General features: G+C 37.9%; 2 protein-coding genes across 6 annotated transcripts in view; both read right to left on the minus strand.

Annotated features, from left to right (window-relative positions):
• Positions 1-8,245, minus strand: part of OTX1 (orthodenticle homeobox 1) — a 10,447-nt gene extending 2,202 nt beyond the window's left edge. The window contains exons 1-3 of the mRNA XM_077485982.1: positions 8,135-8,245; positions 6,317-6,542; positions 3,313-3,464 (exon numbers count right to left, since the gene is read on the minus strand). Coding sequence (XP_077342108.1) covers positions 3,313-3,464; positions 6,317-6,413 — 249 coding nt within the window. The 5' untranslated portion in view covers positions 6,414-6,542; positions 8,135-8,245. The remainder of the gene's footprint in view (positions 1-3,312; positions 3,465-6,316; positions 6,543-8,134) is intronic.
• A 4,698-nt stretch (positions 8,246-12,943) lies between these two features.
• Positions 12,944-15,852, minus strand: part of EHBP1 (EH domain binding protein 1) — a 724,273-nt gene continuing 721,364 nt past the window's right edge. For all 5 annotated transcript variants that reach the window (XM_077485988.1, XM_077485986.1, XM_077485985.1 and 2 more), the window contains one exon: positions 12,944-14,028. In XM_077485988.1, coding sequence (XP_077342114.1) covers positions 13,938-14,028 — 91 coding nt within the window. In that variant the 3' untranslated portion in view covers positions 12,944-13,937. The remainder of the gene's footprint in view (positions 14,029-15,852) is intronic.

Here is a 15,852-nt window from a genome sequence, read left to right on the forward strand (position 1 = left end):
GAATGTTACTATAAGGAATATTATAAAATAGGGAAATTATGTGATTATAAATACAGGAATATTACTCAATTGGGAAAATTAATAAATCCTTGCTGTCATTACCAGGGTTTCTAGGCTATAAAGATTCCTGGAAGTTGGGGGGGCCTAACAAACATAAAAACACCACAACACAATATTACTACAGGCAGATTACACAACAGACTAGAAGTAAAGCCCACACAAGTACTCATAATGGGAACTTTAATCCTCACTTCCATTGCCAATGTGTACATTGGTCTATTCCTGGGTTATAAAGATTCCTGGAAGTTGGAGCGCTAACACTCCTTATAAAGAAACATAACATCACAGAGCAGAATATACCTAGACATGTAATATTATAACATTTAGGAATAAGATTATAATACACATATTACTCAATTTATAAATCTATTCTTATGTTATACATATTCCTGGACGTTGGGGGCCAACACTCCTCACAGGAAACATAAAAGCAAGATATAAATTATAAAAACAGAGAGATAATAATACACATATTAATCGAAGGGAGCATTAATCCTCACTGCCAGTGTGTACAGGTCTATACCTATGTAATAAAGTTCTTGGAAAGAACAAAACTTCCGGCAGGAACGAAAAACAAAAGCAAAAAAAAAACACAACACATAAAATGTTGCTAAAGGAAAAATATCCAGAGGAATAATAACCATATTTTAAAAACAGACAGTAATATTACTATTAGGGACTACTGGCACATTGCACTTGGAAGTGCAGTCGCTGTAGATGTGAGAGGGACATGCAAGGAAAATAAAAAACAGCAATTTTGCTTGTACATGATTAGATGATAAAAATCAGCAGAGCTTCCCCTCATTTCAGATCTTCCCTTCAGATCTAAAGGACTGCACTTCCAAGTGCACTTGCAGTGCAAAGTGGAGTTGCCTTTAGTAATTCAACCCGTATGTACTATTCCTTCTTTATAAAGTTTGTCGTGTTTAACAGAACTGGGAGCGATAGAAATAGTAAGATCAACTCTTAACAGAATACTACAAGGAGCATTTTAAACAGTGGGATAGGTTCCCTGACATTATATAAAACTGTTAATAATACACAATAAATGCCGGACACATTTAATACTGGAACAGAGAAAAAGAAATGTAGTCATCAGCTTCTGAATAACCAGGAAGATTTAGAATACAAAGAGTAAGAATTAGCACCCATAAAATGCAGGTGTTAGTACAGTGATCACCTAACATAGGAGGATAATTACTCACTGACAATACCTGCACTGATCCATCTTGAAAGTTTATACGGACTAATCAAAATGAACAGAGTTTAATTTTAACTGCACTACATATTCTCTAAACTAAGCCTACACTTTCACCAGCAATCCATTAGTCAGAGTAGCAATAATAATGTAACTAAGGATCTGTTTGGGGAGTTGCACGGCTATAGGAGGTTCAACACATATACTTTAATCAAAAGGAGTTGGAAACCAGGAGTAAAAGTATTTCTGACCAATGGATATAAGATCCAGGAGTCCACACACACATATACACGTGCATTACCACACGACTTACAATTAAAATAAAATCTACAATTTACTGATCATAGGTCAGGTTCCAATCACCTTAAAGGAGAATTCATTAAAGCACTAATGTTTAACCTGATCACCCGAATGCAACATGAGTGTGTGCATTGTGATCATACACTACATTTTCCTTTTCACAAGAGAAATTGCGATAAGTAAGTAATTAGAAGAAGGAAAAAAAAAAAAGGAAGAAGAGGGGGTCTTCATTGCATTGAGGACCAGACTCAGCAAAATGGCCAGGAAATTTACATTTTGCTTGTTTGCATTCATCATGTATGGAAAGCGAGTGTCCAATTTATAAATGTAGTAAACTCTCTTAGAAACAATATTTCTTCTACAGATGATCCACCAACATTACACCTTACAAGCATATGTATAGGGGATTCAAATGTGAGAAGTAGGAGCTGTGTCACCCCAATCCTGCCCAGATCACAGCTGGCAGTGGTGGGGCTACTCTCTATGGGACCCCAGGCACTCCTAGGTATGGGCACAGACAACTAAAATTGTCCAGTGTGTCTGTTAGGAGATCCTTTAGTTTGCAGACAATCATTCCCTCCAGGTTAGGAAATCCAATTATAGATCATATTTCCAGATACACAGCCCAGCCATTAAAATTCTAGAAATATTTAATATACTCAATTCCTAAATAAGTGAAATTCAAACGCCAAGTCCCCGTATCCCAATTAATAAAGTAGTTGTTTTCCTCCTATGTGCATACACTCTCTATAAGAACAAGCCTGCACACCCATACATAGAAAGACAGACTTTAGAGAGAAAACATGGAGAGCCAAGCAGATGGGTAATAAAGAATGAAACGTCCAACACCATCCGGACGGTGGAGTGGGATCTGAATAATTTACTCTTTGATGACAGGTTTTGGAGGTCTATAAGAAGTTCATACATACACATGTGCAACCTGATCGACCATTGCATCAACAAGCTACCAATATTTTGCCCAGATATGGACAGTTCAGTCTTTTACAGAAGGTTGTTACAACACAAAGAAAAAAACGTGTGGATTGGAACTTGTATCTCCATTAAATTCTCAGAGATCAATCTCAAGCTCTAGCCTGGCCAGTTGAGTAAGCTCCATTAACTATATCTGCACTAAGGTCTCAGCTACGATTAGCTTCCTGCAGGGGGCGCCACATTCATGTTGATCTAGTTCAGTTCTAGATCTAATCAACTTCGTTATTGCATCTAGACCTCATGTGCTCTGCCAGTGTACCATCTACTTGTTGGCACTTGTGTGGAGCCAGGCCATGTTTTAGGACACCCTGATAAAGAGGCCCCAAGTCTACACACCCTTCTGGTGTGCTTCACTGTCCCACAGACTTTCTGGAGCCAGCCTTAGCCACACCTACAGAAACCAAATGGCACCCACAGCAGACATGAACATTAATGGAATGGCTCTGGATGCCTTCCACCCAATGTCCTCTATGCAGATAAACCACAGCCATCATCTATAGTGTAGGGTGCCCATCCCTGTTCTTCCATAGTAGACATCTCATACATTCACTTTGAGACCAAATGGAAAGTTCACCCTTCCTCCAAATAAATTCTCTCTTGCGGTGGATGATCACCTAGTCAGCACATTTAAAAAAAAAAAAAAAAAAAATCCAAAAAAGTTGTAGAAGAGGCCTTTGTGGTGAAATGAGAATGGAAATTGTGGCGAGTATTCAGAGTATGGGCAGGATGAACAGGGATACTCCTAGGTCGGATAAACGCACCTGAACTCGGGACTCCGGTAGGTTGATCTTCAGGGCCACCTCCTCCCGCATGAAGATGTCCGGGTATCTGGTCTTGGCAAACAGCGCCTCAAGAATGTCCAACTGGGAGCGTGTGAAGGTGGTGCGCTCCCTGCGCTGCTTCCGAGGGGTGGCTGTGGGGGGGACACAGGGGACAGATATCAGTCACTGCACCCCAAACTCTAATACACCTTACAATCTAAAGCAGGGTTTCTCAACCAGCCAACCCGCACCTCGAGGGAGACCTCTACATCTTTTACAAAAAAAATAAATAATCAGAAGTTTGGCAAGTGATAATTCATATATAAATGCATAGTCTCATCTCCAGATATTTATATATTTTTTCCAAAATAATCCATGACGATTTTAAACAAGTAATAAATAAAACCACACCTAGGGGCCGACAATGTTTTTGCAAAAGTATTTAGAGAATGAGAAAAGTTGAGAAACCCTGATCTGGAATAAATACAGACATAAAATGTAACTTGCTAAATACAACATGTATAAACATACAAAAATATAATGTATATTTATACTAAAGTACATGAAATATATTTTACTGTTGTAATTAAATAATATATAAAACACAATTAAAATGACTTTGGATTTTAAATTAGGGATGTTGCAGACTTACAGTTGGCTTCCCCTCATTTATTTGTCATCACTTAACATTATGTGGATTCTTAATATTAGTAATGTGTTGCTTTATAACCAAATGAAATATACAGAGTACACGTGCATAATGCACATAGGGAAGACCAGATGAACAGTTTATATGTAATCATTTTTTTAAACAAAAACAAAAAAGTCAAGACAAAACAAAAACAAAAAGTAAAAAAACAAAAACAGAAAAAACAAAAACAAAAAAAACAAAAACAAAAAAACCCAAACTTTTAAATACACCCTAAATATTTATTTTTCTTAAAGAAGGAGTCAGACATGAAGCTGCTAAATATATCTCCTTTATATGTATTAAGGAAACTGTAAAATTAATCCTAAATATATATTTTTCTTAAATAAGGGGTCAGAAATGAATCTTAAAATTTATAATAATAAATAAATTATTATATATATATATATATATATATATATATATATATATATATATATATATATATATATAAATATAAATCACACATACATACACACACACACACTCTTAAATAGTTTAAATAGTCAAACTGTAACTACATAAACTATATCCTAAATATTTTTTTTTTCCTTCAATAAGGAGCCAGACATAAAACAAATACATAAAATATACGCCCCAGATTGTGTCTGTACTACTCAAAGAGCAATATATTATTATACAACGATACAGACATATACATTGCAGAAGTGTCAACAATTTACAAGACTCCTCAGCGACTTAAATCGACACAATCCCAGGATATGGATTCATGGAAAGATTTTAATCGGCTGGAAGGAATCGAGTACGTTGCTGTGTTTTTTAATTTCTTCAGAAATTGGTGAAAGTTTTTCGATTGTCTGAATAGTGAAATCATGAAAATAAATCAGAGGACTGTAATGTGGGGACTGTGCAATCTTTGCTGAGAAAATATACTTTTACTGAAGTCATGCTGGGAAGTATTGGATCCCAGGCCTTCTGGATAGTAACCCCTCTGTATTGATTTGGAAATAGAAGTCCTCTTCCGCCAATACATAGAAGACTTCAGCCGCACAGCGACAAATGACAAACGAATTTATTAATATGCGACACATGGCGCTTGCCGAGCTGACCATCATAAGGGCCGGTTCACACTGCGGGCGATGCGAGGCGACACGACTCGCCTCGCCGCAGTGTGACAAGTCGCCCCCGTTCTGTACAATGGAACCGTTCTGAGAGGAGCGACTCGAGTCGCTCCGACTCAGAAAAAAGGTTCCTGTACTACTTCTGGGCGACCTCGGGGCGACTTGCATTGACTTCTATACAGAAGTCATCTGCAAGTTGCCGCTGAGGTCGCGGCAGGTCGCGGCGAGGCAAGTCGGTGTCGCCTCGCCTCGCCTGCAGTGTGAACCGGCCCTAAGAGTCGCTTTAATTAATCGGTCACCAATTGAGAGTCGCTTTACTGATCCGGCCACCAATTTAGATCCCTAGAATAACACAGTCTTGTCTGTTTCGTTTTACATACAATAAAATGTACATTATAAAGTTTGCGATAATTAAACGCGGCGTAATTCTGCGTTTGCTGACACTCCATAACTTATAATAAAAGTTTGAAAAGTGTAAAGATGGCCGTATACAGGGATCCGGCTGTATTGGAGGCCCTTCCTCCTGCTAGTAGATTTCCTCAGTCAGGTGACATGGAAGGGAATACTTTACTATCTATGACTTCATACACACTATTTCCCAATAGGACCCAACTATAGAATCAGGGTGCTCTATTGGTTACTAGATTTACAATATTTATCAATTAACTCAACCCTTTAAAAAGTATCACAACTACAATATTAGAGCTATTCGTTGTCACGGCCTGCACTCATTTATTAGGACATCGGATAATTCATTCACTCAGCAATCAATTTATTTTTCCTAATAAACCATTTCTATGATCTGGGATGCTTCAGTTTTATTATATTTCTATGACCTGCATTTCTGACTTTTATAGACTGAAAAGCAATTATATTTATCTGCCTAATTAGAATACTGTACAGGGATTATATTCTGTAGTATCGCACACATTAAATATTCACATTAAAGAAGTGTGAACTTTAAACATTAGCAACAAATTAATTTTCTACAAACGCTGTTTGTATAAAAATAAAAGGGAACGTTAGGAATTATAAAATAATAACAATAGTAATAATAATAATACAAGTGGATTACTTATTGAAAAATAAGTTCCATGCTGTGTACAAATATCCCATAACAAAATTAAAGTTGTAGAAGAAACGATGAGATCTCAATGTATGGCAATATACTAATATTTACAGTGAAATAAAATGCCAACATAGAACAGGACTGGGGCCTGGAGGGGGTTCTTACCTGGGTACCCCACAGATGGGTGCAGCAGATCCATCGCGGATCCCGTGAGCCCCAATCCATTCATGGTATAGGGGGGCTGTTTGAGGTATGACATCATGCTAACAGCTGGACGGGGGTCCCGATTAATCCAAACACTCAGTTTGCTTTCCTTGTTTTATCTTCAACCAGATAAAACGTATTTTCTTTTTTTTGTTCTTCTTGTCCACCAAGTAGATCTTTCTAAAAACTGATACAAAAAACATAAATAAATAAAAGCGAATTAATTGCAACAGGATTAAGAAAATAAAAGCCCAGTCCCCAACATCCTAGCTAGTGCTACAGCACCGACCCCCCCTGAATCCTTCCAGTGTTACAGCACCGACCCCCCCCCCCTTGATCCCAGTCAGTGCTACAGCACTGATCCCCCCCTGAACCCAGCCAGTGCTACAGCACCGACCCCCCCCAGCAAGCCAGAGCTACAGCACCGATCCCCCCTGAACCAAGCCAGTGCTACAGCACCGATCCCCCCTGAACCCAGCCAGTGCTACAGCACCGATCCCCCCTGAACCCAGCCAGTGCTACAGCACCGATCCCCCCTGAACCAAGCCAGTGCTACAGCACCGATCCCCCCTGAACCCAGCCAGTGCTACAGCACCGATCCCCCCTGAACCCAGCCAGTGCTACAGCACCGATCCTCCCTGAACCCAGCCAGTGCTACAGCACTGATCAGTGTCTCACTTTTAGGACCAGCAAGTCCAGAATTTACTTTTCATTGGCAGTCTAGAGAAGTAAAACTTTTTTTTTTTTTTTTTATGTATGATCACAATATGTACTAACTACAAGAAATTAGACTACCGTATTTGTTTGTTTGCTTTTTTGCTGAAAACAGCAAAAAGAAATAAAAAATAAAACCCCACAACTTAAAAAAGAAAAAGAAAAAAAAAAAGTTATGTAAAGATTAAAAACTCTCCCCCCAGCCTCAGATATTTATTAATCTTCTGGTGTAGTTTTCTGATGCTCCTTCTCCTGGACTGACAGCTCTCCGGCCTGGGTCCTCCTACACACTACACTTGTTTTTGTTTATGTTTTTTGTTTTGTTTTATTCCCCCAAATCAACAAATCTCCGCACCGAATCCCCCGATCCCGGCCACAATCACACCACTTCACACACATTCAGGAGATCCGAGCAGCTGGAATTTGTTTTCAATGTAAACTTTTTTTTTTTGCAGATGGCCCCCATTGATAGGCTAATGCCCCCTCCAGCAAGCGCTAATGAATGGAGATCGCACACAAACAACCCATTTACATAACTTATTCCAGCCAGGTGGATGGGCTGTGGACACACACAGAACCACTGACCCCCCCCCCCCCCCCCCACACACACACACACACACACCGATCACGATGTATACAATAGTCCACCATCTCCTCCAGCCTGGAACATTACGATCCTTTCTGTTTAGAAAGTTTTTTGGCAAGAGAACCTTCCCTGTTGTATAATCCCGAGGAGGAGGAGGAGGGGTGGAGGGGAGGAAGACTCAAAACAAACAGGAGATCAGCTCAGGTGAGACGATCCCTCTCTATGGAAGTTTATGGGGTGCCATGGCAGGGGAGCAAAGTGGGATCTACTCTGCCCCATCGGGGTCACTTCTACCCCCACCGGGGTCACTTTTACCCCCATCGGGGCCACCTACCCCCTCCAGATGGGGCGATCGCAGTTCTGTAAAAGATCTCAATGTACAGCGCCTGCTCCCCCCTCCCCATCCCAATAATAAACTTAGTTCCTATAAGGAGCAGCCGGCTGTCAGTCCAGGCAGAGGGTATAAATCAAGTGATTACCTTGTCGGAAGAGTAGTTGTCGTACGCCGGGCGCTTTAGGTGATTGGAAATGTGGACTGATGAAGATTGATCACCCTCCTCTTGCCCTACCCCTTGTAAGTGAACAAGGGGCGGCCGCGTAGCCGTGCGCCTTCACCAATCAGCGCCGGCGTCCCCTGAGACTGACAAGACCGCCAGCCAATGGCGCGGCGAGCTGGGACTTGGCCTGTACACGCCTCCCGGATCTATACTGCGCTGGCTGAATACGAGGGAGACACAGGAGAAGGGAACTGGATATACTGTATGGAGTAGTGTCAGCCCAGAGTAACACACAACTAACATTGGGGGGGGGGGGGGACAAGATCACACCATACACACACGACTCATCTGTATTATACAATCAAAGACAACAGAAAATAAAAACATTCTGATTGCAGAAAACTTAAAACTGGCCTATATATCATTTCTACATGTAAACAATTTCAGTATTCTGCTTATTAAAATTCAAAACATCTTATAGATTGGGGATCAAGTAAACAAAACCCAGCCAGCAATTAATAAAAAAAATAAATAAATACAAATAGCAATCTGTCATAATAAACGTAGAAATTAAATATTGGGTCGCATTTTATTAATTAGGACTATTTTCGTGCCAAAAAAAAAACATTCGTTATCATCCGTCGATCTCTATAATATATTCCTTGTGGAAGGTACATTGGATTTTAAGAAGGAAATAAGAGTTATATTTTTATGTAATAAACGAATCAGATAACTAGGAAATAATTAAATCGTTGTGTATTCTTAGATGTGAATACGTGTATTAATAATAAATCACTTAGGATGGGGCTTTTGTAACATTTAAATTAATTTTATATATATATGTATATATATATATATATATATATATATATATAAATATAGGGTCTTATAGGAATAATCGTGGCTATACTATAAAATCAATGATAAAAATCTGATCAGCTCACAAGGCATCCGAGTAACCAGAAAGGATAGTTGTGTGATCTTAGTATTAGTTATGAATACTAATATATTACTAATATATAATACTAATATATTATTCGATCCCTTAAAAGATGGGACTTATCCTCTGACAAAAAATATGTTTTTATATTAAACGGGGGCTTTCAGAAATGTATTAATCATGACTATAAAACAATGTAAAATATCCTTCCAGGAAAAACGCTAATTAAACATTTCTTTAGTATTCTCTTCTATCAGGGAGACGAATATTGAAGTCAATCTTTTGTCACATATCGTACAAAGAAAGGTGACAATAGTTTGTAGGTTTTTGAAGCCAAATTGGCATTTTCGGGATTAATACATTTATGACAAACACAAAACTTTTTTTTTTTTTTCCTGTTTTGTATAAAATAAACTTTTAATTAAAAATAGAAGAGAGACTGAATGTTCAAAACAACCTGGAATGGATTTTTTGGGGGATGATGAGTGTGTAGGGGGGTGTTAGGAAAGGTTGGGGGGATCTCTCTCCACTCTACAAAAAGTCATCTGTACACAATCCACTTTCTCTGGGAACAAAGACACAGCGGCTCATTCACAAAAATAATTAACTCGCCCTAAAAAAAAAAAAAAAAAAAAAAAGAAAGAAGGAAAAAAAAAAAAAAAAAAAGACTCAGAACTTTCTATAGGAACTGGTATTGCTGTCTCCTCTCTGGTCTCTTGAGTTGCTCCTCTCAGTTTTTTTTTTTTTTTTGTTGCAATTTACCAGTCTTGATTTTTAAATACCTGTATGGAAGATCTGCCTCTTTAGGATAGGTAACCCTATATTCTCTCTCTCTCTCTCTCTCTCTCTATATATATATATATAGGTGGTCTTGTCCCCAATATTTGGGGCTGCTGGTGTCACTGTGCTGGCACTGCTCTGATCAGCTCAGCTCACAAGCTATCCAGTGGCACAAACCCTTTTTGTAATAAGAGTATTTGTCTAATCCCAAATTGCAGGCGAATTTTCCTAATGCCTCTGCCCATAAACCTCGGATTAAGAGAAGTTTAGAAAACGAGGAGGGAGGCAGAAAGGAAGAGGAGGAAAAAAAAAAAACACAACAAAAGTTTAGTGTGTCTGAAGCAGTGAAAATTGTAGTGGGATTTGTGGTGACTGGTTAGTTGGCTGCTGGATAGAGCAGATAAAAAGACAAGTGGGCAGGAGATGCTGCAGCAGCCACTGTGCTGGGATCTCACTGATACAGGATGCCTCCAGCAGATCACCTCCACACCTGGGATCTACTTGTCTTCTGGGATCTGACTACCTGAGCTAGGAGGACTCATCTGATACCTGGATGACTTAAGCAGATCTTCATTCTACCAGATCACTACAGCACCCCCCCCCCCCTTTCCCTATCTTCAGGGATGACTGAGTGCTAAGAAAAAAAAAAAAAAAATCTGCCCTCCCCAGGGGCTCTTTCATGCATCTTGGCCTTGGATCCGGATGACGGTTCATGAAGCTTCCAAATTGCAGGGGCAGAACCTCCGACTCCTTTTTTCTATTGTTCCCTTTGATTGGGGGATGTTTGTGTAGCGCAGCAGTGGGGAGTGCGCTGCGAACTCCGGGCAAGGTAAGGGAGAGCTGGGGGTGCCAGGGTGAAGGGAAGGGTGAGGGGCCCCCAATGCTCTCCCCATCCATTTACTAAGCTGTGCTTTTTTTTTTTATCTTGCTTTTACAACTTTCCAATAATCAATTTATTTGTCCCAAAATAAATAATCTATCAAACACTTTTGTAGCACTTTTTTTTCTCTTTATTACTGTTTTTTTTATTGTCCCATTTGGCAGCTTTGAGAGTGTCAGCTAAGTTTTTGCCATATATGAGATCTGAAGGATAGGTGTCTGATGTGTAGGTTTTAGTTATACCCTAAAATAGTTATTTTAATAAATTATATTAATATATATATACATTATTAATATATTAGGTCAACCTGCGACTGGAGCTGACCTTGCAAGAGCCCCATGCTGAGACATGTAGTTCTACAGCACCTGGGCAGCCAAAGCTTTTCTGCGCCATAAAGTAGAACTTTGATACGATTTCATTTCTGTTTAACATCTGATTACAAATTGCAGTCTCGTTTCGATTGCTGTAATCAGTAATGATTAATTCTGATTGGTTATTATAAGTTGCCACGCTGTGCAATTATTAAGCTGATTGCTTATCGCTGAGAATCCAGAGAGCAGAAGGCAGACATGAACTGTCATTTCTTTAGCCAGTAATCAGAATGATGCCCACATCCTCATACTAAGAATTGTACATCCCCAGCAAGATTCCATTTCCATCTATTATAATAATAAGAGGGACCCCCAGATTCTATTATCATGAGGATAAAGGATCCCCAGATCTCCGGCTTCCCCGGTCTGGGGCAAGAATCTAACTTGTGAGTTATCAATCTAGAGAAGATCCAGCGAGAAATGACTTGTGTGTCATACAAGGAACGATCTGTACACTGCAAGTACTTTACAATACTTGGAATTATCCTTCTAAATTCTAATAAAACGATCATCATAATTAATATTCCCAAGTCCCTGCTAAAACCCTCCTGCAGGTATTTGTAAATTGATTAACTTGCATGTTAATAATGTATTTCTTTCCATCTCTGTGAAGAGTTTCTGGTCCTCTCCATATAGCCCACATACATAAGATTTTATTAAGATAGCATCCTAATAACAGATTAATGATTACACATACAGCAATGTGGAGGGGGCTGATAAATAATACCAATGAGTGTTACCCACACCAAAAACACTATCCTATACTAAATCAGATAAAAAAAAAAGTTATGAGGGATAATGTCTTGATACCTTTTTTTTTCTAATTATAATACAGCATTTAATTAAAGTACACACTATCTTTCTTTGAGGGCAAATAGGTTGTTTTTCAAGGCAGCTTTTTTCTTTAGAACACTTTTTTTTTTTTGGAGGGTTTTGTAGAATTCTGCAGTTTTGTATTATACTGCTTCAGATCAAAGATCGGGATTTGTTTCAGGCATTATACATAGTTTCATGAAAAATAATTTTACTTATAGCAGAGTTTAGAAGAGTAAAACGTTTGGAAAATGTTCTATAAAATATGAACCCTGTGGGGGCTAAATAAATAGAATTTTGTTTCTATGTAAAAAAAATAAAAATAAAATACAAACACAAATTTGAGATTACTTTATGTGGCCCTGAAATTTTTTATATATATATATATATATATATATATATATATATATAAAAATAATAAAACAAAATATTTACCCTGGTCTCCTGCCATAAGGATTTGCTTATTTTTTCTGAATTTGTTACTTACTTTAAAAACCCTAATGAAACTTTGTGAAATAAAAAAAAATCTATACACATACAGACAGTATAAGTATTCATGTGACGTTTACTTACATTTTTATGTATATATCTGTGTGTTAAAAATGTATGTGTGTATAATATCTGTGTGTTAAAATAAATTTTATATATATATATATATATATATATATATATATATATATATATATATATTTAATATTATTATTATACAGGATTTATATAGCCCCAACAGTTAACATAGCACCTTACAACATATATATATATATATATATATATATATATATATATATATATATATATATATATATATAATGTTGCAAGGTGCTGCACTAACTGTTGGGGCTATATAAATCCTGTATAATTATATATATACATTTTAACATATTATATATATATACATATATATATATATATATATACACACACACACACACTAAATTACCTTTTTCAGTAACTCAGGTTCAGGACAATAAAAACAAAAGTCAATAAAAATTAAATAAAACTGCATAAACGGTAAGAAATATTTTGCTTTTTATTGAAAACTGTATGAGACAGTATTGTAATAAATAAACAGTTGCACCAATATAACAGGATGTATATAGGCTGATAGGACACAGTTTTTATATATATATATTCATACCGGTACAATGTGGCATGACAAAGACAGAAATTTGTTTGCAGAAATAAATAGCAACAGCAGTACCAGCTAACGTATAGGTTCAGTTGTAATTAAAAGCATGAAATAAATATCTTTCTCCCACAAATGGTTAAAAGCCTCTTATTGGGAAATGTAAACGGCTGTTCTGCAGCCAAACTCGGTATGGAAAGGATTCTGGGTAAGCTATGTCACAGGTCAGTTTTCCGGCTGAGCGTATACAGTATTTTTACGGATATAATTTGTGGAGGATATAATGTAAAATAGCTGCTCGAAAATAAACACTGGTAAATATAGCATTGTATGTATACCATTCAAATTAAAATGTAGGTAGCTTACATATTTTTTTTTATAAAATGGCAGGACTAGATGAATACATTGATGGAGATGCACGCAGTTCTCCAGCATAGCTCAATAAAAGGAAATTTCAGCTACAAGCAAGTCCCTCCTTGCAGTCATAGTTTGCTTTGCAGCTGAAAGTGGAAGAGATGCTGCTTGGAGCAGCCTGTAGCCCATACAACAGGTGGTCAAGTCGCCCTCTCCAGGTGTGACCAGCGTCTGTCTAAACTTCACATGTGCCTGGCTCCTGGACATCAAACTTTCACCAGTGTCGACACAGTGTTAAGAAGAGAAAAGGTTTTTTGCGTCCTCCGTTGACACCAAAGTTCTGTTAAAATGATACATCATAGAGCAACAAACCAAAAACAGAAAGAAAACTAGTGATGTTTATTTGGAACATTCCTTGAAAGTCTTCCCATAGAGTTTCTACAGGGCTTCCAGTCATTATCAGAATCCCAAAAGCACAAGGCATTATGGGGGCCTGGACAGTGTCCTCCTTAAAGCATTGGTCACTGCATCACACACTTCTCTTCTTTCTTTGCCATTTTGCCTTTGTTCTGCTCCAGGGTTCTTTCCAAGTGTTCCTCCTCTTCTTCGGCTCTGAAAGAAACACAGGACTGTGTGAGAAATATGGAGATTTAAGGAAAAATTTGAGGACTACCTGGGCCGTCAACCTCCATCCTGGAATGTGAAGCATGCATTTAGTGATAATCTTCTTTTCAAAGTTGTCTTTACTCACTTCCCCCTCAACAATGTTAAGCAGTGATCACATAACGTATACGGTTCCTATATGAGGATTACATTCAGGTGTATGCACAAATCCTCTGTATGAACTGTACACTTTATATTGTCCTTCTTTTTATTATACTATATCTTTTTTCACAGGTTGCATTTATGTTGTAGTAGACATACGGGAAATATTTCTTATTTAAAGTAGAACTTTGGCCCTTAGTTGTAAATCAGTCTGAAATAAAAACTGTCTGCAAAGCCACAGAGCAGAAAATTAGATTCAAACTTTAATTTGTCAACTCTTACTTTGCACTATGGGTTTAAATCTAATTGGATGCTGTGGGGGTAAATACAGGCCCCTTTTTAAAGTAACTAGTAAATTAGGTCAAGTGTGACCTAAATTAAATAAAATGACTATAACAAGAATGTCCTTCATAGGGATATTGTTCTAGAATTTTAATGTGTAAAACAGTGACACATTTTTCTTTTTCTCATTTTTTGGAAGGCCATAACCTGATGTCAGTACTTCTGTACAACTTTTAACACTATTTGTAGGACTAGAAAGGTATTAGGTAAGTGTCAGACCAAGCGTAATGAGAAAATAGGGTCATTTTAACTTATTCTCCATTATAAAACCTGAATTCCATTAACTTCATGTTTATTTAATTCATGATATATATAGGATAATTCAATTTTAAGTGGGACCTGATATCATATTCTCTATGTGCCCTACTGTCCTTATTGCCCATGGTGGACCTGGACTGCAGAGGTCCTCTGTGCAGAAAAATGCATTCACTGCCCAGCACTGTTGCCATGTATAGATGCCTTCTTACCCTGTTCTCCTTGCCCATGCATTTTTGTCATTAGTGTTATGCTTCATGCACACTGGGCTTCAAAAAAAAAAATCAGTTCCCTTGGCAGAAAAAAAACTTTCATATAGGATGTTTTTTGTATATAGCTTAGGCAAGCTTGGGAGAGTTTTGCATTTTTTTTTCTGCCAGAAAGCTCCAATGAGAAATGCCAATCAGAAGTTTTTTTCCCTGCCTCTAAAAGTTGAGCTTAAAATATGGTGGTAATCGTCTAAATGTACATGGACACATAGGGTAACATTGAGCTGCTTCTACAGGCAAAACACGAAACTCCTGTAGATGCAGCAAATTTTAAGCCCAGTGTGTATGAAGCCTTAAGGGGGGGGGGGTGGTCTTACTACAGATTTCCCTCCATATCTGGTGGATCCTAAGAGGCCTGTTTGTCCTTTAGCTTTAGGACCCCATGTAGTAGTGCATGTTGGCCAAGAAATCTGTCTGCTGCTGTTTTACCACAGAGGCCTTTCTTTAGCATATACTTTAATGTCCTTTCATAATCTTAACAATACTTTGTTATACAAATTCTGTTTACTGATTAATGCTCTGCCTCACAGCCTTACCTACCTAGATGGAGCAAAGTGCTTTGTGGACTTCAATAAGTGAAAGAAAAGTCTTTACTTTCTTGGTTTTTCTCTTGTGTATCCTGTTGATCTAAAAATGCGGCTACATATCCGATGCCTCACCATCCTATACCTGAGACTTTCACGTGTTCAGAAGACAACTGGGCAAAGTAGGAGGCCACCTTCACATGAGTTCTTTAATTGGCAGGTAGTGTAGTTTTTCAAGCTGACCCTCCTCTACTCTTCAGGGTCAGTAGACGGGTAAGCAA

This window comes from Lithobates pipiens, unplaced genomic scaffold (assembly GCF_037356315.1).
Source record: "Lithobates pipiens isolate NorthernLeopardFrog02 unplaced genomic scaffold, aLitPip1_a1.2 Scaffold_18, whole genome shotgun sequence".
NCBI classification, from domain to species: Eukaryota; Metazoa; Chordata; class Amphibia; order Anura; family Ranidae; genus Lithobates; species Lithobates pipiens.